Source organism: Larus michahellis, chromosome W (genome assembly GCF_964199755.1).
Source record: "Larus michahellis chromosome W, bLarMic1.1, whole genome shotgun sequence".
Classification (NCBI taxonomy): Eukaryota; Metazoa; Chordata; class Aves; order Charadriiformes; family Laridae; genus Larus; species Larus michahellis.
In genome coordinates, this window is record NC_133929.1 from 7,739,318 (window position 1) to 7,760,340 (window position 21,023).

Genomic DNA, 21,023 nt, shown 5'->3' on the forward strand with positions numbered 1-21,023 from the left:
TTTTCTTTTTCTTTTTTTTCTTTTTTCCCCATCACTTACGACTGACATAAAAGTCTGCCTTTGCAACAAGAGCTCAGTTTCTCATTTTTCCTTAAGTTTCTCATTTTCCTACAGAGCATCCTTTAGATTTTGGCTCAACTCCTTTTCCCAATCAACCATGATCTTCTAGACAAACAGCAAACAACCAGCGATACGCCCTGCACGGGCGAGCCATTCTTGAGAGCGTAAATGTGTCGGCTGGTGAAAACTCCCCCAATATTTCAGGACTTCCATTGGTTCTACAGCCCATGCTGGTGTATCTACTTGGGGTGCGCTCGCCTTACGTCTAAACACTGTGTATATACAAATGTCTTCACTTGACGGAGTATCAGCCCTAGTTGCATACCAGAACAGTACCACACCGGGCAGAACACCTGCTCAAGGGGAGTCACCTAACGACACTGCACACAACAAAAAGCAAACAGTAGCACACATGCTGATCAGCAGGTATAAGCTGGCGCCCACACACACTTACACAGCAGACATACAAAACCAGCACTTCTATCTCAGGGAGACGACTGGGGAGGGGAGGGGGTGAGGCGGGCAATGGCAGGAGCAAACAGCTCCGGCTCTGTCCTTCTCTGCTGACATTCTGCCTCCTCCATCGGCCTCAGGTGGAGCAGAGGGGATCAGCAGGGGATCGTCCCAGACCTTCGGACCTGGCCTGTTCGATCCCCCTCCCGTGGGTTGTAATGCTGCAAAAGCCCTGGCTGCCATGGCTTGCTCCGCGTTCATATCTTGTAAGGTCGATAACACCAACCACCATGTCGTCGCTAACGGTGATGCCTCTTTGTCTCCTTTACTTATCACTTCCCACAGTTTTTTCCCAACAGCCTCCCATATTTCTGGTTTAAAAGCTGTCTGGGGCTCTGGTGCGAATCCGTTCTCTCTGCACCAGGTTAACAACCTTCGGAGCATACGCTCATCGTATTTCACTCCTCTCTTAGAGAGGATATGCAGGAGAAGTCTTAATATAGCCCCTTCTTCTTTTGTTACTTGTTGCCCCATCTCCTGCCCCGGCTTAATCAGTTTGAGCAACAGTTTCGCTGGTGTTTCAATCCCTCTCTTAGAGAGGATCCCAGCGAGTAGCGTGGCCGCAGCTTCTGTTTCCATAGCTGCGCCTGGGAGGTGAGGAGCGACCTCACGCCGTTGTCTGCTCCCGCTGATGCGCCCAAGCAGCACGTCTCCCAGCCGAAGTTTCCCACTCCCCTCCTCTGGCTGCTTACCGCAGTCTCGGAGAACTCAGTCGCGCTGAACCATCCTCTGCTACCAGATGTTGGAGTGGGAGACGGACCCGGAGTAACGATGGAGTCTCAATATGAGTATGATCGTTCTCCCTTTATTCAAGTTTTCACAGAGTATATAGAGACAGGCCATAAGAGCACGCGCTAGCGGCAGCTATATGATTGGCTTACAGTCTCTGTTCACGCGCTGTCCATGCAGTTCATTCACAGATCAGATTGGTTACAAGAATTCACATAGTAAATTACTTAGTCATTAGCACAACATGTTTTCTACCTTCTCAGTTCCCGTTTTTCCCATGTACTAATTCCATCTTCTACCACCTGTTTTGCCCTTAATCTAATCTCTCATAGTAGGGAGGCTGGCTCACGTGACCATTTTCTCTCAGACACATTCCTACAACTTCCTATGCTCAAGTTTGTGCCTGTTACCTCTTGTCCTGTTGCCGGGCATTACTGAAGAGTCTGGCTCCATCCTCCTGAAACCTACTCTTTAGGTATTTATAAGCATTGATAAGATCCTCCCTCAGCCGTCTTTTTTCCAGACTGAAAAGACCCAAATCCCTCAGCCTTTCTTCATAAGAGAGGTGTTCCAGTCCCCTAATCACCTTCATAGCCCTTTGCTGTACCCTCTCCAGCAGTTCCCTGTCCCTCTTGAACTGGGGAGCCCAGAACTGGACTTCAGATGCGGCCTGACCAAGGCAGAGTAGAGGGGGAGGATGACCTCCCTTGACCTGCTGGCCACACTCTTCTTGATGCACCCCAGGATGCCATTGGCCTTCTTGGCCACAAGGGCACATTGCTGGCTCATGGTCATCCTGTTGTCCACCAGGACTCCCTTGTCTCTTTCCACAGAGCTGCTCTCCAGCAGGTCAACCCCCAACCTGTACTGGTGCAGGGGGTTATTTCTCCCCAGGTGCAGCACCCTACACTTGCCCTTGTTGAATTGCATAAAGTTTTCCCCCTGCCCAACTCTCCAGCCTGTCCAGGTCTCGCTGTATGGCGGCACAGCCTTCTGGTGTGACAGCCACCCCTCCCAGTTTTGTGTCATCAGCAAACTTGCTGAGGGTGCTCTCTGTCCCTTCATCCAGGTCATTGATGAATATATTGAAGAGGACTGGACCCAGTACTGACCCCTGGGGAACACCACTCGTCACTGACCTCCAACTAGCCTCTGTGCCCCTAATCACGACCCTCTGAGCTCTCTCTTTCAGCCAGTTTTCAATCCACCCCACTGTCCATTCATCAAGCCCACTCTTCCTAAGCTTCCCTATGAGGATGCTGTGGGAGACTGCGTCAAAAGCCTTGCTGAAGTCAAGGTAGACCACATCCACTGCCCTCCCCTCAATCTCTCCATCCAGTCATGCCATCATAGAAGGCTAGCAGATTAGTCAGACATGATTTCCCCTTGGTGAATCCATGTTGAGTACTCCTGATAGCTTTCTTTTCCTCCACATGCCTTGAGATGATGCCCAGAACGAGCTGTTCCATCATCTTTCCAGGGATGGAGGTGAGGCTGACCGGCCTGTAGTTCCCCGGCTCCTCCTTCTTGCCCTTTTTGAAGACCAGAGTGACATTGGCTTTCCTCCAGTCCTCAGGCACCTCGCCTGTTCTCCAGGACCTTTCAAAGATGATGGAGATTGGCCCAGCAATGACTTCCGCCAGCTCCCTCAGCACTCTCGGGTGCATCCCATCAGGACCCATGGACTTGTGGATATCCAGTTGACTTAATTGGTCTCTCACTTGATCCTCCTCAACCAAGGGGAAGTCTTCCTTCATCCAGACTTTCTCTGTTTCCTCCAAAGTCTGGGACTCCTGAGGGCTGGCCTGAGCAGTAAAGACGGAAGCAAAGAAGGCATTCAGTAACTCCGCCTTCTCCGCATCTTCTGTCACCATGGCTCCTGTCTCATTCAACAGCGGGCCCACATTTTATCCAGTTTTCCTTTTGCCTCCGATATACTTGAAGAAACTCTTCCTGTTGAGCTTGACCTCCCTTGCCAGGTTTAATTCCAAGGAGGCCTTGGCTTTCCTCGTTTCATCCCTGCTTACTCTGACAGCATTCTTGCAATCTTCCCAAATGGTCAGTCCCTTCTTCCACGTGCTGTAAACGTCCTTCTTCCACTTGAGCTTTTTCAGAAGCTCCCTGCTCAGCCATGCAGGTCTCCTGCGTCCCTTGCCCAATTTCTTGCCACCATTTGACCATGAGTCAGTATAGAGTTAGAGCACTGGCCCCTTTTCTTGACACGCAATGTCTAAGGCTAGCTGAATGGCTTTCACCTCTGCAAACTGGCTCAATTCACCTTGTCCTTCAGCGATTTCAGCACCTTGTTGTATAGGTCTCCATGTAGCAGCCTTCCACCTCCGATGCTTTCCCACAATACGGCAGGACCCATCAGTGAACAGGGCATATTTCTTCTCATTTTCTGGTAGTTTATTATACAGTGGGGCCTCTTCAGCATGTGTCACCGCCTCCTCTGGTGATATTTCAAAATCTTTGCCTTCTGGCCAGTCCATGATCACTTCCAAGATTCCTGGGCAACTGGGGTTTCCTGTTTGAGCCCACTGTGTGATCAGTGAGACCCACTTACTCCACGTAGCATCAGTTGCATGATGTGCAGAGGGGACCCTCCTTTTTGAACATCCTGCCCAGCACTGGCAGTCGGGGTGCTAAGAGGAGCTGTGCTTCTGTACCAACCACTTCCGAAGCAGCTCGAACCCCTTCATATGCTGCCAATATCTCTTTCTCAGTTGGAGTATAGCTGGCCTCGGATCCTCTGTATCCTCGACTCCAAAACCCTGGGGGTCGACCTCGAGTCTCCCCTGGTGCTCTCTGCCAGAGGCTCCAGGTAGAGCCATTCTCCCCAGATGCAGTATAGAGCGCATTTTTAATGTCTTGTCCTGCCTGGACTGGCCCCAGGGCTACTGCATGAACTTTTTCTCGTTTAATTTGTTCGAAGGCTTGTCATTGCTCAAGGCCCCATTTAAAATCATTCTTCTTCCGTGTGACTTGATATAGAGGGCTTACAATCAGACTGTAATTTGGAATATGCATCCTCCAAAAACCCACAATGCCTAAGAAAGCTTGTGTTTCCTTTTTACTAGTTGGTGGAGAGAAAGCTGCTATTTTGTTGATCACATCCATTGGAATCTGACGGCGTCCATCTTGCCATTTTATTCCTAAAAACTGGATCTCCTGCGCAGGTCCCTTGACCTTACTTTGTTTTATGGCAAAACCATCTCTCAAGGATTTGGACTATTTTCTTCCCTTTCTCAAAAAGGGATTACTCACTTCTTGCAGAAATGACTTGGAAGTTCCTTCAGGAGGATCAGAAGTAAGATCAGGCCTTCTACTCTGTCTGGGGAACTGCCCACTGGAAACTGGGCTGGCACTTTTCCTGGAGGAAGGACATCCCTTTTGTGATTGTCCTTCCTTGGAACTCCTGTACTCGTGCCTTTAGGGTCAAGGTAGGTTGTCCATCCCACTTCCTCATGTCCTCTCCGTGGTCATGCAGGTAGAACCACAGGGTGCCTCGTGGTGTGTACCCTCTATATCCTCTCTCTTGAGTGGAGAAACACTTACTCCTAGTAGCTGAGATACTGGTTTGTACAGGTGGGGAGTAGGACCTATCCTTTTTGAATTGCTGGAACTCCCAGGACAGTTTCTCAGCTATCATGTCTGGCAGTATCTCCACAGCCAAGATGAGGGAGGAAGAGAGACTTTCTTTGTATTTCCAGAGCTGGCCAGACACCTCATCAACTGTTGATCCCTCTTCGCCTTTCCATTCCATCACTGCCAATGAGCTTGCATATGACAATGGAGTGCTCCATACAAACTTCCGCCACATGAGCAGTGTGCATTGGACTTCATCAGGATCTGTGAGTAACTGTGCGATGTCTGGGTCATAATAAGCCATGTCCCGCATGGCTAATTCTCTCAGGTACTGGATACCTCTTTCCATGGTGGTCCACTTGCCTGGATGACATACAACATCTTCACTGAAGGAGTACCTTTCCCTCATGCCTGACAGGAGTCGCCTCCAGAGGCTGAGGGCTTGGGTCTTCTTCCCAATTGCCTTGTCAATTCCCCCTTCCCTAGACAGGGATCCCAGCTGTTTGGCTTCCCTACCCTCTAATTCCAGGCTACTGTCCCCGTTATCCCATCACCGGAGCAGCCAGGTGACAATGTGCTCACCTGGAAGTTGCCTGAAATCTTTTTGCATATCCTGCAGCTCACTCAGGGATAGCGATGAAGTGATTATCTCTGGTTCTGCCTCTTCCTCTTGTCCTCGTGATGACCCTGGTTCATCATCATCCCTTACTAAGCAAACTGATTTCTCAGTGTATTCTTCTGTATAGGGGCGACTGATACCAGCATGGATTGGTTTTCTGGTTCAGCCTTACACTGGGTTTGCAGTAGCCAGCCTGTCGCGGGGGTTGGAGTAGCTGCAGTGCTTGTCACGAGGGTTGGAGTAGCTGCAGTGCCTGTCAGTCTGTTTTACGTCTCTTTCCCCTGAGGGTGCTGCATAATATTGAGCAGTGTTTGGTAGATACTGTCCAGGGCCCAGCACAGCGCAGTCAGTTGTGCCTCTCTGGAATAGCCACAGCATTTTCTTTTCAAATATTCTATCACTTCATCAGGTCCCGTAGTTGTTCGGGAGTGAAGTCCCAGACCATTGGAGGTGAGAAGTTCTCTAGATACCTGCCCATATTCTTCCACATGTCATGCCACCCATGACTATACAGCCTCAGGGCAGATCTCTGGGTGGTATATTCTTAAATCATTGTTTAACCCTAAACAAGACCTGAAACACATTCAGGAGACATAGCAACAGGAAGAAGCTCAAAAGCTGTTGTACCTGGCCCCAAGGAGAAAAGGGAGGCGAAAGAGCAGGGGAAAGTGCCCCCCCCCCGTTTTCCCCATAAATTGGGTGCGATTATTAGTAAATTCCAAGAGATGGCGCCCAAGGTACAGGCATGACAGGAATGCTGCATACACATACCAACTTAACCTCATGAACAGTGATGCTATCATATCATAAGTCCCTATTACACAGGACAGCAAAATGATAAACCTAATCCCTCTCCCAGACATGTTAAAAATCACCATGGGGAATACGTAGTGCATATAAGAATTTACATAACACAACTACGTGGACAAACAAAGCAACATTGTGACCAGCAGGTATTTAGCTAATATAACAAATGCATATAACAAATTTGTTTTAACACACTCTGGTCAGATCTGTCGTTATCTCAACCCTTCGAGCCCCACGTTGGATGCCAAAAAGGACTGTTGTGGTTTAGCCTCAGACGGCAACAAATAACCATGCGGCCATTCGCTCACCCCTCCCCTCCCCTCTCAGTGGAATGGGGAAGAGAATCAGAAGAAAAAGGCAAAACTTGTGGGTTGGGATAAAGGCAGTTTAACAGAACAGGAAAGGAAGAGAGAAAACAACAGCAATAATACTGACAAAAGAATATACAAAAACAATTATTGCACAATGTAACCGCTCAACAACCAGAACACAAAATGTCCATCCTGTTCCCGAGCAGTGATTCCTGCTCCCTGGCTAGCTCCCACAGCTATATACTGAGCATGATGTCATGTGGTATCGAATATCCCCTTGGCCAGCTTGGATCAGCCATCCTGGCTGTGTCCCATCCTAACTTCTTGTGAAAATTAACAGTATCCCTGCTGGAACCAGGACAGGCACTCTTATCAACTTCACATGCAAACAGTATAGAAGAAAATTAATTAAACATTTGTTTATCTTCATTAGACCTTTTCTCAATATGTCAGACCACAAATTTACTGCAAGATTGTTCCATCAGGAGTCAGGTGGAAGTCAGTAATACCTAAAAGATGATTTCTATGTTGAAGAATATTCCTTTTACAGGATCAGGATTTCCTAGCGCAGTCCCTCTTGCTGCTTTAGTAGGGGGAACAAAATGTCCTATGATATTCAGAGAAAACTGAGGCTAATTTTCAAACAGAATATAAATCTGTGCTTTTGATAGTATCCTCCTATATGGGAAGAAATATTTCTTGTCAGGATTGCTGTCTGTTTTATCCCTTTGAATTAATTGGCCTGATTTATTACAAATAACTTAAGAGTATGCTAAATGACAAAAGGACCATCACAGCTACTTGTGAGATCCTCTTGCAGTCTCCCTCCACAATTTTTCCATCTTTTCCTTGAATTATTAATCCTCCAGAGAACCCTTCCTTTCATACCACAAGATCTCATCTTTGTTATTTAGGAATTTTATCAAGAGCTTGCTTTTATCTATCACCTGGCTGCCTCAAGGAATTATAGTAAATTTGTGAAAATTTTCCCTATGTCAGCCTAGTTGGCTTTTTCTTAGAATGTTATCTGTTTTTCTGTCTATTCATTATATATATATATTTTTACAGTTTCTACCACTGTGATACAGAAGATCGTATTTACTGCCTTGCATGTCTTCAGCCGTTCTAAACCTCAGCATTACGTTTTCTCAGCAATCCTCTGGTCCTAAAGCTGTTTTAAATAATAGGTTGCCCATCAGATTTTGAGGTCTATCTACAACTCTTAAATGAGTATCATCCAGTTCTGGTGATCTGTTGCCAATTGTATTATCTGTTCTGATACTGATGATGTTGAATTAGAGTTTCAGGATGGTATATTTTTTCTCCTTCTATATTCAGGAAACATATGTTTTTAAATAACCTGACAGCTGAAATATAGGATACCAGTGCAGAGAAATGATACTTCCTCAAGTACTAATAGACTATCAGGAGAAGTATTTTAAAGACAATAAGGTTTTTTAAATCTTGCATAGCAAGTGAAATAGTTGAGGAAATTGTGTCACACAAAGGTAGCCTTCATCCCTTCTAAATGCATGCAGTGCAAAACAATTTCTTTGTATGCTGCTGCTGGAGAGATTTAGAAGCTGTTGGTGAAGTTTCCAATGTTTTTACAAAATCATTTCAGTCTTAAACTGATCATAATAAGGTCATGTTCTGTATAAAAGCAGTAGCACACAAAAACAAATGCTTGGCTACTATAGCAATTAGCGTAGTGTCAAGCTACAATTTTTCTCTAGCCAGAGAATCTAGGCCCTATTTTTAATAAATTGATTTAATCTATCAAGTTTAAGGGTGCATGCATTTCTAAATTGCTGCTTTAGCTATTTTCTGGAAGAGGTATGTGTAGCAGAGAAATCAAGCTTCATATGGCAGTTCAATGTGAAATTCTTTCATGTTCAGTATATGTGAGTGTTTAGTTCAATTAATTTGTTCTTTAACTTGATTGATGTCAATGAACAATCAAGAAATGAACTTGACTCAGTATTCCCACTGCTGCTTTCCTAATTAGATACTGAAATTATAAATGCTGTTAAAATTTGGGAAGAAATTAGTATTGTTTCAGTCATGAAAGAATGAAGCCCATTGAAGGCTAATAGTGACCACAGTAGACTTAATTCATTGTCAGGAAGACAGTAAAACCTGAATCTGAAAGCAGCTGTGCAAGGCAACTTATCACTATTATTAACCATATATGAGGTGGGTTTTTTAACACTATCAATTAAACTTTGTTGCATCATAATTTTCCTGTCATATAAACAGAGTACATTATGTATGAAAGGTATGTCACTGTGTAACTCTTTTAAATGAGTATCTAATAAGGTGAAAAATTTTAAAATTCTACTTTGAAAAATATTAAGTACAGCATTCTGTTTTGCATGTAATACAACTACTGCACGCCTAATCTTTCTCTTTTTCTTTTTTGTTTTAAACATACGTACCTTCAGTTTGCAGAAAAATTTCAGGAATTCAAAGAAGCTGCGCGACTAGCAAAGGAAAAATCCCAAGAAAAGATGGAGCTAACAAGTACACCCTCTCAAGTGAGTCTTATTCCCTGATTCAAGCTTAGTACTTCATAGTCTGTGCTACTTACTGTATCTTACACACATGCTGCATTAAAAATGAACAGGGTACTTCACAGTTTCCCTGAATCCTCTCAGCAGTCAACTAGAAGTGTCAAAGAGTCTAAGAATGCATTAGTATACAATGCAGAAGTGTCAAAGGGGCTTGCTTTAATATAAAAATTGGCCTTTTGTTTATTCCCATCCCTTTCTTTGAGCTTTCCCCAGAAAATATGTTATGAGTAAAGATGGTGAGCAGTTATGTAAGTAAATCTATAGTAAAGACCTTTTGTGTTTTTTCTTGTTGTATCTATGAAACTTCAGACGATGCACCGTAAAGGACTTCTATAAAAGAATCATTACAAGAAAAACTGAAGTTAAAAGAGCAAACTATTTTTACTTATTTCCTCCTGTTGTAGTATTCACTTGGGAAATGTGTTGAAGGAAGATGACAGATTCGCACATGGGTTCTGGAGTTTTATTGTGGTTTGCCATGTTGTAAAAGAAGAGCTTATAAAACACATCTCAAAACATGAACTGGGTTAATATAGGACTAAGAGGAAGAGAAATTAATATAGTCATATTTACATTAGTTATGCCTAAAATTAATTTACTTGAAAATGGATACTTTGAATTTGCTTTGAAGAAAGAAATTTCATGAGGCTTTTATGCCCCACCCCTCAAGTGTTTCTGATTCTGTGTGTAGCTATTTGCTTTGTTTTAAGCAATAGTGAAGGCAAAATTAATTCCTTCTCTTGGAGGATGAAGCAACTTTAACACAAGAGCAGGGATTCCTGAGCTGAGTACCATTAATGCAGCTGAGTCTTTTTTTTTTTTTTGAATGACAGATGGTGTCCCCCCCCTCTCTCTCCAAGGAGAGAGAAAAAGAGACTTATGAGTTTAGGAAAACTAAACTACTTTAATGAAATATTAATAATAAAATAAGAAGGAAATAAGGAAATATATGCAATATATACAAAAACATATCGAGCTCTCAGGATGACTGGGCAAGTCCCAGACTGGACTCAGCAATGGACAGGATCTGGATTCTGGATCTGGAGTCAGGAATGCACAGATCAGGATCAAAGCAGACGAATGGAGTCCTCCTTGGAAGCCGGCCATTGAAGAAAGAGAGATGACCCTTTGATCCCTCAGCTTTTATACAGAGCATGAGGCAGATGGGATGGAATACCCTTGTTGGTCAGTTTTGGGTCACCTGTCCTGTCCGCTCCTCCCCACAGGTGTGATGCATCTACGCTTTTCTGCTTCCGACCCTTCAACAGGGCAAATAACAAAATTAGTTGACCTTGGTTGTTATAGCAATAAGTATAAGCAAGAGCCTCTCTGCATACCATTCCTTGGCATAAATTAGAAACAATCAGGTCTTATCTCTGTGTGAGCGAACGGTGTCTGCACAATATGCTGATAATTTCAGAGAGTTCAGTTAGTTACAAGAGGCTTAGCTGCAAAGTAATATTACTGAACAGAAAATTGCTTCTGTTTTACCTAATTACACATTGAACTTCTCTATTCTCCAGTATCACCCACCAGGTCCTTGAGCAAACACAGTCACACAAATGGGTTTGCTTTGCCTGAAGTAGGAAAGACCCAAACAGTTTTTCCCAACATATTCCTTTCATGCACCACAGGGACTTTATCCCCTTCTACTGTATGTAAAAGGTCTGACTGAGCAGGACCAGCTCGACTGATGGATCCCCTGGCGTTAACTAACCAGGTAGCTTACAATAAATGCTTGTCTCAATTTTTAAAAGCTCCACCCCCCATTGCTTTCAGGGTAGTTGTTAATAGTCCATTGTATCACTCAGTTTTCTCAGACGCTGGTGCATGATAGGGGATATGATATACCCACTCAATGCCATCTTCTTTTGCCCAAGTACTTATAAGACTGTTTTTGAAATGAGTCCCATTGTCTGACTCAATTCTTTCTGGAGTGCCATGTCGCCACAAGACTTGCTTTTCAAGGCCCGGGATGGTATTCCGGGCAGTAGCATGGGATATGGCATAGGTTTCCAACCACCCGGTACTTCCTTCCACCACTGTAAGAACACAGCACTGACCCTGCAGGGTCTGAAGGAGTGTGATATAGTCAATTTGCCAAGCCTCCCCATACTTATATTTCAGCCATCGTCCCCCATACCACAAAGGTTTTAACCATTTAGCTTGCTTGATTTCAGTGCATGTTTCACAATCGTGGATAACCTGCGCAATAGCGTCCATGGTTAAATCCACCCCTCAGTCATAGGCCCATTGATATGTTGCATCCCTTCCTTGATGACCGGAAGTTTCATGGTAGATAGCTGTGTAATGTCCTCAGTCTCTACAGCTGCTATACCAAGAGCCCACTGATACCCTTTCAGGTCTTTGAAATATCCTCTCCTTAGGTAGTCTATACCAAGGATGTACGGAGCCTCTGGGCCAGTCACAATGGGTTTCTTTTGCCACTCCTTCCCAGTTAGGGTCACTTCAGCCTCCAATACAGACAGTTCTTGAGACCCACCCCCCTGTAACGGGTTCTTTTTTGTAGAGATTCCAATGTACAAACCAGAGCCCACACAAAGGGGAAAAAAAAAGGTTAACTCTGCTTTATTGTGAAGCCTTGTTACAGAGAAAAAAAAGTACTGAGGTCCTTTTTCTCAGCACGTATACTGGGTTTGGTTCAACTAGTAATTTTCCGTCATGTCTCACTTGGACCATCCTCTATTGTCCCTTACACACACCCCCATCACTCCAGAAATAGTCACAGATTCTGCCCCTTTATGATTCGATGGCAATAGGGTACACTGTGCACCAGTGTCCGCAAGGGCTTTATACTTTTGTGACTCTAATGTGCCAGGCCATCAAATCCACACAGTCCAATAAATTCGTTTTTCCCTCTCCTCCTACTGGGTGGAGGCAGGGCCCTTCTAATCTTGAGAACATCTACAATTAGCAGATGAATTCCTACCTTGACCAGAGAACCACTTACCGTGGACTGGAGCAGCCATCCTCCTGGAAACATTCTTTCTTCTATCTGTTTTATCTTGCAGCTCAAGTACTTGTGCCTGTAGGCCTGAGGTAGGTTGTCCATCACACTTCCTCATGTCCTCTCCATAGTCACGGAGGCAAAACCACAGGATATCTCGCATCAGGTCCTGTTTCTCTTGAGTCTGTCTTGTAGGAGGGTGTCTTTTCCTAACAGCTGCAATGTGGGTCCATGTAGGGGAAGAGTGGGCTCTTTCCTTCATCCCGGACAGTTTATCAAACAGATTATGAAACAGCTTCTCATTTTTCTTAGCCATTTTCTCGGTTTTCACAGCCACTTTTTCCACGGCTGCCACAGTGAGGGGACAAGAGAGAATTCATACTGTCGTACTCTGTTAGCCGCTTCATTTACAGTTGGTGTGTCAGCATCAGATTCTCCCCAGACCGTTGTTGACAGTGTGTGGGAATACGTTGGTGGTGCACTCCGCACAAACTTCCTCAGCATAGGTCATTTTGCATGGGATTTCATCAGGATCTACATTCACTCACCAGTCACCATAAATCACCTCTCACACAGACAGTTCTCTCAGGTATTTAATACCTTTTTCCATGCTGGTCCATCTGCTTGGATGGCATTTGATATCATCCTTAAAGGGATACCTGCCCTTTACGGCTTATACCAGTCGCCTCCAGAGTGAGTGTGTTTGTTTTTCTCCCAATCGCTTTATCAATACCTTCATCTCTGGCCAGGTTTCCCAACTGCCTGGCTTCTCTACCTTCTAAGTCTATGGTATTGGCCCCAGCATCCCAGCATCAGAGCAACCAGGTGATAAGCGTCTCACCTTCACGACGGCTAAAGTCCTTTCTCATATTTTGCAAGTCCTCAATAGAGAAGGATTTAACGATTATCTCTGCATCTGAGTCCTCCTTCTGCATTGATGCTTCCTGAGAAGGACCCTATCCCTGATCTGCTTTAGAAGGACCCTCTCTTTGATCTTCATCAGAAGAACTCTCTCCCGTGCTCTCTGGCTCGAGCTGGTCTTCGTCATAAGGAGCAGGGGAACGAACTGACCTCCTTTTCTGCTTCCTGGACACCAGGGCAACTTGATGGAGTTTGAATAACAGCAGTTGTTCAAGCAGCTGGAGTAGTGATGGTGCTTGTTGCGGAGGCTGGAATAGCTCATGTCAGTACAGGCAATGGAATGGCTTCTGCCAGTATGGGCAGCGATGTGGCTTGTGCCAGTGCAGTCGGTAGAGTGGCTTGTGCCAGTGCAGTCGGTAGAGTAACTTGTGCCGGTGCAGGACATGGAGTGGCTTGTGCTGGTTTGGGTGGCAAAGTGCCTTGTGCCAGTACATGCCGTGGAGCGGATTGTGCCAGTGCAGGCTGTGGAGTGTCTTGTTGCCAGTACGGTCTGTGGAGTTGCTTGTGACTGTACAGGCAATGGAATAAATTGTGGCAGTGCAGTCTGCAGAGTGGCTTGTGCTGGTGTGGTCGGTAGAGTAGCTTGTGCCAGTGCACACTTGTCACGGGCGGAGTGATTAACTTCACTTGTAAGAGAGAAGTGAAATGTTTATTAACATAAAGCAGTGATTTAACAAAGTTAGTAGTGAATGCAACAGTGTTTTACGAGATTCGATGCCAGGGTACACTTGATTATGTACTGCATTAGAGGACAGGGTCAGACAAGCTGTCAGGGAGACCCTCCCGTTGAGTCACGAGGTTCAGAAAGGACCCCCTTGCTGTCTAAACTCCTTCTCAGAGAGGAGTCGAGGTGTGGCTGGATCCAATCCTAGTCCCAGACTTGGTCAACAGTTTACGTCTAAAGGATTATATATGCGCAATCAATCCTTTATATCACTTAGCTAAGATTTCAGAGTTTAGCATGCTCTCAGTCACTTACCGAGAATCTGTTGCAGCAAGGAATCTCTCAACCTCGAGGAGAAGTACCTTAAGCGAGCGTCCCCACTCAAGGGGAGATCCTGTCGTGCAGCCCGCTGCCGTGCAGGAGAGCTCAAAGGGGCTCTTGGGCTGTCCACTATTTATAGAGTAAGATAATTGTCCTATAGTCATATTCGCATGGGAACATGATACCTAGGTCCCCACTCCAGACGGTGTTTTGGTTATGTTGCCAGCCATCTCCCACAGTTCAAGTGCAACTCATAACAACTCCCGCTGATGGCCATGGCTTGAGCAGGAGCCAGGGGAGGAAAAGGGAAAAAGGGGAGACCGCACCACCACAACGCTGCATAGTGACTCGTGGATTTGAGTAGCAGCAGTGCATGTTATACGATACCCACTGCTGCACCTGTGTTTAATAAAAAAACAGCCCTGCAACACATTCAGGAAAGCCAACAACAAAATCATGATTTTATGAAAGTAACATTGATTTTCAAAACAGTCCAAAGGGTTTCCATCCCCTAGCTCTGATGGTGTCAATTTGGCATAAGCATTAAAGGGTGAAGTAAACTTTCCCAAGGTAAAACCAAAAGTGTAATTAGTAATAGAATCCATTATGTGATGCCCGAGATATGCAGGTAGAACCGTTACCCAAGTAATCATATTCTACATCTGTATTCCAAACCACAGCAGAATAGCACATTTAAACCACTGCATACAAACACAAAGAGCAAATAAACCATGCAACACATTTGGCAGGTTAAGCAGCGTTGCATCAATTAACTTTAAACAAAGGTCTCTAAAGGCATGATATAACATTTTGTTTAAGAATGACATGATGTGAGCTGTCTGTTCTAATTTTTTAGCAACCTGGAATTCTAACTATTCAAGCAATCTATCAGAGACTTGGTCAAGCCCCGCTCAAGCCCCATGTTGGGCGCCAATAAATCTGTCATGGTTTGGACTGGACTGGCCACTGAAATGGATGACAGATGCTCTCCCCCACCTCTCGCTCCAAGGAGAGGAGGGAGAGAGAGAGAGAGACTTACGAGTTTAGAAGAAACTAAAATACTTTAATGAAAATATTAGTAAAATAAAAAGAAAATAATGAAATAGATACAATATATACAAAACCATATCAAGCTCCCAGGATGGCGATCATGTGACCGGCAGGCACTGGGGAAGTCCCAGACTGGACTCATTGACAGATGGGAACTGGATTCTGGATCTGGAGTCAGGAATGCACACGTTGGGATCAAAGGCAAACGAACAGAGTCCTCCTCAGACGCTGGCCATTGAAGAAAGAGACTTGACCATTTGATCCCTCAGCTTTTATACTGAGCGTGATGCATATGGGATGGAATACCCCTGTTGGTCAGTTTTGGGTCACCTGTCCTGTCCGCTCCTCCCCACAGGTGGGACCCCTCTACGCTTTGCTGTTTCCGACCCTCCAACAGGGCAAATAACAGAATTAGCTGACCTTGATTGTTATAGCAATAAGTATAAGCAAAAGCCTCTCTGCGTACCATTCCTTGGTATTCACTATAAACATAGGTCTTATCACTCGAAGAGCAAACAGTTTCTGCACAATGTACTGTCAATTTCAGAGAGTTTCAGTTAGTTAGAAGAGGCTTATTTGAAAAGTAAAATTACTGAACAGAACGTTGGTTGTTTTACCTTAAACCAGGACAGCCTGCAAGGCACGTGATTCCAGTGTTGCCTTTCTCAATCATTTTACAGCTATTCTTTTCCTTTGCAGAGAGAGGGAGTAAAAGAGGAAGGAGAGATATTTTCAGTGGCCAGTCAAGACTTCGTAGGAACCTGGCTTTTTTAAGAAACTTTGACAGGAAATGCAAAGTGTGTGAGTAGTGAGCTCTATAACAGTAGCTCAGTTAGTTAGCTACAAGCGTCAGTCCCTCTGCTGTCTTGGACTTGCAGATATCATTCTGCATTAAATTAATAATAGGTAGGAAGATACTGCATACCAAAACTGGAAAATATGCATGTAAAACTTACATAGAATGTGTTACATTTCTCATGGTGCTGCTTTAAAAAATTCATTATTTTGCTCATGTCATAAACCCATGGATCTTACAGTGACAAGCCACCCTTGGTCTATTTTCTGTTACAGGCTTGCCTATGCACTGAAAATGCAACACTTTGATCTGGAGTTCACTGAGCAGCATGAATCAGTAGGCTGAAAACTCTGTGGTCTGCCCCCCCTTTATTTTTTTCTTTGTTTTTAAACTAATGTTAATTAGGTTCAAGTACAGAATCAAATAGTGCATATTGTGGGGTTTGCACCCTCCCCCCATCAGTCTTACAACCAACTGGAGAACTGGAGTCTGAACCTCAGTTCTTTTTTTTTTCTCTAAGCAAGAATCTGTCTTCAGTCTTCAGATATTTCTTGTGACACCGGTCATTTCAGATTAAGACCTCTGTTAATTTCTCAAATTGTGTGTTGAGTAAATTTAAAAAGTCAAATAAATTAAAATAATCCAACTCTTTCTTCTGCGATTCTGAGACCCTCATATACTATTAGGAATAGCTATTGCCTGAAAAGTTTTCGTATCACAACATTTCTATAGTGCAAGGAAGGGGTTGGTTTTGGCAAAATCATCATGGTTTTATCATCTGTATGGTATCTGAATCCATAGTGGGAACAGGAATCCTGAGTGTGAACAGGAGATAGACAACTGGAGTCGCACCCTGCCTTCCCTGAAAGAAGCACCTCAGGCAGACAGAGCTCCACATACAGAGCACTCCCCACCCTCTAGCAGCACAGCTGAATGTGGAGATTCAGAGGACAGGGGCCAGTGGCAACGAGTCCCTGCCCGGCGTGGCAGGCGTGCCTCCCAGGTAACCCCCACACCATCCCAGGTGCCCTTGCAGAACAGATATGATGTTCTGCAAAGGGAACCGGAGGATGACAAGGACAACAGCTTGCTGAACTTGGAGTTGTCACCGAGGCCAAGATGGATTATGCCTCGTATAACAACATCCTCAGTTATGAAAGAAAGACGGGCCCTTGTAGTAGGGGACTTGATTCTGAAGGGAGTGTAAGGTCCCATATGTAGACCAGACCCAGTCTGTAGGGAAGTCTGCTGTCTCCCTGGGGCCAAAGTTAAGGATGTCCAGAGGAAACTCCCTACCCTAGTTAGGCCTACTGACTACTACCCTTTATTGATTTTTCAGTTAGGCAATGATGAAATTTCAGGAAGAAGCCTGAGGGCAATGAAGAAAGACTTCAGGGCCCTGGGACGGCTGGTTAGGGGATCAGGAGCACAAGTAGTGTTTGCTTCTATCCCAACAGTTGCGAGGATTGATGAGAAGATTAATAGGAAATGCCAGCTGTTCAATGCCTGGCTCAGAGACTGGTGTCATCGGCAGGACTTTGGGTTCTTTGATTATGGGCTGCTTTTCAGGACGCCAGGCCTGCTGGCAACAGACGGCAAAAGCCTGTCTCAGAGGGGGAAAAGGGTTTTAGGGCAGGAGTTGGCGGGGCTCATTGACAGGGCTTTAAACTAGATTCGAAGGGGGATGGGGATAGATCCAAGCTTGCTAGCAAAAAGCCTGAAGGTGGCATGCTGGCACTAGACTTGGAAAAGATAGGGGGCGTAACCAGGCTCCTTAGGAATAAGTCTGGGGGTGGCAGAATTTCGGCTCCCGCCAGTAAAAAGGAGAAAGGACCTATAGCCCAGCTGAAGTGCTTATACACTAATGCACGTAGCATGGGCAACAAACAGGAGGAGCTGGAAGCCATTGTGCAGCAGGATAATTATGATGTAGTCGCCATCACAGAAACGTGGTGGGATGACTCACATAGCTATGGTGCTGCCATGGATGCCTATAGGCTCTTCAGGAAGGATAGGCAAGCAAGGAGAGGCGGGGGTGTGGCCCTGTATGTCAGGGAGTGTTATGAATGCTTTGAACTAAATGATGGTGATAATGAGACTGAATGTTTATGGGTAAGAATCAGGGGCAGGGCTAACAAGGCGGATATCGTAGTAGGAGTCTGTTATAGACCGCCCAATCAGGATGAGGAGGCAGATGAAATATTCTATAAACGGCTGGGAGAAGTCTCAAGATCGCGAGCTCTTGTCCTCATGGGGGACTTCAATTTGCCAGACATCTGCTGGGAATACAATACAGCAGGGAGGGAACAGTCTAGAAGGTTCCTGGAATGTACTGGGGATAACTTCCTGACACAGCTGGTGAGAGAGCCAACTAGGGAAGGTGCCCTGCTGGATCTGTTGTTTGTAAACAGGGAAGGTCTTGTGGGGGATGTGAAGGTTGGAGGCTGTCTCGGGAACAGTGACCATGAAATGATAGAGTTTTCGGTTCTGGGAGAAGCAAGGAGGGGGGTCAGCAGAACTGCCACCTTGGACTTCCGGAGGGCGGACTTTGGGCTTTTCAGGAGCCTGGTTGACAAAGTCCCCTGGGAGGCAGTCCTCCAGGGCAAAGGAGCCCAGGAAGCCTGGATGATTTTCAAGAAGGAAGTCTTAAAGGCGCAGGAGCAGGCTGTCCCCATATGCCGGAAGACAAGCCGTCGGGGAAGAAGACCGGCCTGGCTAAACAGGGAGCTAGCGTTGCAACTTAGGGAAGAAAAAAGAGGATCTATGGCCTCTGGAAGGAAGGGCAGGCCACTCAAGAGGACTACAAAGAGGTAGTGAGGCTATGTAGGGAAAAAATCAGGAGGGCCAAAGCCCAGCTAGAACTAAACCTGGCTTCTGTTGTCAAGGACAACAAAAAAAGTTTCTATAAATATATTAGCAATAAGAAGAGGACTAAGGATTATCTCTGTCCTCTAGTAGATGGGGCCGGTAACATAGTGACCAAGGATGAGGAAAAGGCTGAAGTACTTAATGCAGTCTTTGCCTCAGTCTTCAGCAGTAGAACCAGTTGTTCCCTGAGTACCCAGACCCCTGAGCTAGAAGACAGGGATGGGGAGCAGAATGAAGCCCCTGTAATCCAAAGGGAAACGGTGAGGGACCTGCTTCAGCACCTGGAGGTGCACAAATCTATGGGTCCGGATGGGATCCACCCAAGGGTATTGAAAGAGCTGGCGGAAGTGCTCGCCAGGCCACTTTGCATCATTTATGAGCAGTCCTGGACAACCAGGGAGGTCCCAGCTGACTGGAGGTTAGCAAATGTGACAGCCATCCACAAGAAGGGCCGGAAGGAGGATCCAGGGAGATACAGGCCAGTCAGTCCAACCTCGGTGCCTGGGAAGGTCATGGAACAGATCCTCCTCAGTGCCATTACACGGCACATGCAGGAGAACAGGGTGATCAGGCCCAGTCAGCATGGGTTTGTGAAGGGCAGGTCATGCCTATCAAACCTGTTCTCCTTCTATGATAAGGTGACCCACTTTTAGTGGATGAGGGAAAAGCTGTGGATGTTATCTACTTGGATTTTTGCAAAGCTTTTGACACTGTTTCCCACAGCATTCTCCTGGAGAAACTGGCTGCTCATGGCTTAGACAGGTGTACTCTTCACTGGGTAAAAAACTGGCTGGACGGCCGTGCCCAGAGAGTGGTGGTAAATGGAGTTAAATCCAGTTGGTGTCCGGTCACAAGTGGTGTCCCCCAGGGCTCGGTGCTGGGGCCGGTTCTCTTTAATATCTTTATCGATGATCTGGATGAAGGGATCGAATGCACCCTCAGTAAGTTTGCAGATGACACCAAGTTAGGTGGGAGTGTCGGCCTGCTTGAGGGTAGGATGACTCTGCAGAGGGATCTGGACAGGCTGGATCGATGGGCTGAGGCCGATGGTATGAGGTTCAACAAGGCCAAGTGCCGGGTCCTGCACTTGGGTCACAACAACCCCATGCAGTGCTACAGGCTTGGGGAAGAGTGGCTGGAAAGCTGCCCGGCAGAAAAGGACCTGGGGGTGTTGGTCGACTGCTGGCTGAATATGAGCCAGCAGTGTGCCCAGGTGGCCAAGAAGGCCAACAGCATCCTGGCCTGTATCAGGAATAGTGTGGTGAGCCGGACTAGGGAAGTGATTTTCCCCCTGTACTCGGCACTGGTGAGGCCCCACCTCGAGTACTGCATTCAGTTTTGGGCCCCTCGCTACAAGAGGGACATTGAGGTGCTGGAGCGTGTCCAGAGAAGGGCTACAAAGCTGGTGAGGGGTCTGGAGGACAAACCTTATGAAGAACGACTGAGGGAGCTGGGGTTGTTTAGCCTGGAGAAAAGGAGGCTGAGGGGAGACCTTATCACCCTCTACAACTACCTGAAAGGAGGTCGTAGAGAGATGGGGGCTGACCTCTTCTCCCTGGTGACAAGTGATAGGACGAGAGGAAACGGGTTCAAGTTATGTCAGGGGAGGTTTAGATTGGATATTAGGAAACATTTTTTCACTGAAAGGGTTATTAAACATTGGAATAGGCTGCCCAGGGAGGTGGTGGATTCATCATCCCTGGAGGTGTTTAAAAAAAGGGTAGATTTGGTACTTAGGGACATGGTTTAGAAGTGGCTTTTGTCAGGGTAGGTTAAAGGTTGGACTTGATGATCTTAAAGGTCCCTTCCAACCTCAGCAATTCTATGATTCTATGATTCTATGAATCAGTAGTGGGCAGCTGTATGCCATTGCCAGTCAGTACTGAAGAGAGCTCTGTGAAGAACAGCGATGCCAGGGAAGTGTATGGAATACTTAATGAGAAAACAGTATACTACTTAATAAAAAACGAAGCTGGAATTGGTTTGGTTTGGTTTGTTCATGGTTTTAGAATCACCTAGTCCTTCTTTTCTTCTATTCCATATTTAATCACCATTAAAAGGTGAAGTCAATGTGCTATGAAGTCAGCTCGTTTTACTTTAGAGACTCTTTTGTGAGTACATGCATTTTGTTTATAAGATTTTGAAATTTAAGGCATCTTTTGATGAATTCCCCTCTATTATGCTTAGTTTGTATATTGTAGGCAACTGTCATTTTTATACTGCTTGTCAGCACCA

At 45.6% G+C, this 21,023-nt stretch overlaps 1 protein-coding gene across 6 annotated transcripts in view; it reads left to right on the forward strand.

The window, feature by feature from the left end:
- The window catches only part of LOC141735691 (homer protein homolog 1-like), a 126,232-nt gene that overhangs the window by 51,919 nt on the left and 53,290 nt on the right, over window positions 1-21,023 (forward strand). For all 6 annotated transcript variants that reach the window (XR_012584816.1, XR_012584815.1, XM_074568778.1 and 3 more), the window contains one exon: window positions 9,072-9,164. Coding sequence is in view for 4 of the 6 variants with exons in the window: in XM_074568778.1 (XP_074424879.1) it covers window positions 9,072-9,164 (93 nt within the window). In the remaining 2 variants the exon portion in view is untranslated. The remainder of the gene's footprint in view (window positions 1-9,071; window positions 9,165-21,023) is intronic.